General features: G+C 40.3%; 1 protein-coding gene across 1 annotated transcript in view; it reads left to right on the top strand.

Annotated features, from left to right (window-relative positions):
• Positions 1-1,858, top strand: part of LOC106871799 (mucin-3A) — a 164,652-nt gene that overhangs the window by 141,740 nt on the left and 21,054 nt on the right. The window contains exon 5 of the mRNA XM_052977118.1: positions 1,538-1,732. Within this exon, the coding sequence (XP_052833078.1) occupies positions 1,538-1,732 (195 nt within the window). The remainder of the gene's footprint in view (positions 1-1,537; positions 1,733-1,858) is intronic.

The raw sequence follows: 1,858 nt of genomic DNA, 5'->3' as shown, positions 1-1,858 counted from the left end.
GCGTGTGTGTGTGTGTGTTTGTGTGTGTGTGTGTGTTTGTGTGTGTGTGTGTGTGTGTGTTTGTGTGTGTGTTTGTGTGTGTGTTTGTGTGTGTGTTATTCTGCCTTCAGCCTATTTGTTGTTCCTTAAATATTGTTCAGAACACATCAAAAAGAAAAATGTTTGGGAAGAACCAGAACAAAAACACAAAAAAAAACCCCCAAATATTTCCTTAGATTTCGAAGATTATAATTTGGATTGGCATTTCCAGAGAATTTATCTCAACAAAACTTTGATTATAATATCGCTTTTATTTTATTTTATTTCTTATTAGTTTGTTGTTATATTTTCTTCTTTTTCTTTTTATTAAATCTTCAGTCACCCTTACACAATCAGGGAGATCAATATCAGACTATTGATTAAGAACTTTCGTATTGTGTCTTTTTATTATTGATATCTAGAAGGTCCAAGCATAGATAGGCATAGGCATGGTCGTGTGGTTAAGATGTCTGGTTCCTAACCACATGGTTCCAGGTTCAGTCCCATTGCATGGCATCTTGGACAAGTATTTTCTACCGTATCCCCAGCCCCAGGCCAAACAAATCTGTGTGACAGGACTTGGTAGATAGAAACTGAACGAAGCTGGCAGAAACGTTAGCACGCCGGACGAAATGCTTAGCGGTATTTCGTCTACCGTTACATTCTGAGTTCAAATTCCGCCAAGGTCAACTTTGCCTTTCATCCTTTCGGGGTCGATTAAATAAGTACCAGTTATGCATTAAGGTCAATATAGTCGACTTAATCTGTTTGTCTGTCCTTGTTTGTACCGTCTGTGTGAAGCCCCTTGTGGGTAGTAAAGAAATAAGAAACTGAACGAAGCCCATCAATTCTTAAATCCGCCTCACTTATTCTTTCATCATCTCTAACCCCAGCCTTCACTGTCCTGTACAATGTTCTCATCTTTTTTTCTGTCCACTCTGACATCTCACGGATGCCTTCTGAGCTGATAGGAGTGGACTCACATCAAAGAGTAATGACATACTAGACTGCTGCCTGGTTAACATCGTCCATAGACGAAGAGATACCACAATGAATGTTGTGTATCAATGTCCGAATTCTGCTTTAGAACAGGGAATCTCACAATAGAGACTCTGGTGTGAGGGCAGTTGCTATGGCATTGATGTAGATCCGGCCACCCCCGTTAACAGGGACAAAATCCGGATTTAAAATGATGGATGAGGATGATGATGACATGCTGTAAAGTGGTTGGTGTTAGGAAGGGCATCTGACAGTAGAAACCAAGCCAAACAAGACATGGGAGTATGCTATAAACATTGGACCCTTCAAATCCTGTCAAACTGTCCAACCCATGCCGGCAAGGAACATGGGCGTTGAATGATTATGATGATGGTGACAGTGGTGGTGGTGCTGGTAGTGGTGGTGATGGTAGAGGTGATGGTGATGATGACAACGATAATGAAGCTGGTGATGATGATGACGGTAATGATGACAACAATGATAATATGTTTATAGTTTTTGTTTCTTTTTTGTTTTTCAGATTCCGTAAGGTCCCTATCATCTCCTAACACAACCACAACCACAACATCAGCATCAGGATCTGGAAATTTTATGACATCCAATTTATCAGCTGTTATTTCTAGCCTGTCCCCACACTCAGTCTACAATGTATCAATCGCTGCTTCGACCGGCACCAGCGGACTCGGGACTCCTACGATCCTCAGCATAAACACAGGTAAGGAAGAACATTTCTTAGAAACATTCATTAGGAACGAAACGAGTACGGAAAATGGACAACAGGGGAACGGGAAAAGGTTTAGAAAATGTTGTATTAGTTTAATGATTTTATATATATATATAT

This window comes from Octopus bimaculoides, chromosome 27 (genome assembly GCF_001194135.2).
Source record: "Octopus bimaculoides isolate UCB-OBI-ISO-001 chromosome 27, ASM119413v2, whole genome shotgun sequence".
Lineage (NCBI taxonomy): Eukaryota > Metazoa > Mollusca > Cephalopoda > Octopoda > Octopodidae > Octopus > Octopus bimaculoides.
This window is presented reverse-complemented; position numbering and strand designations above follow the sequence as displayed.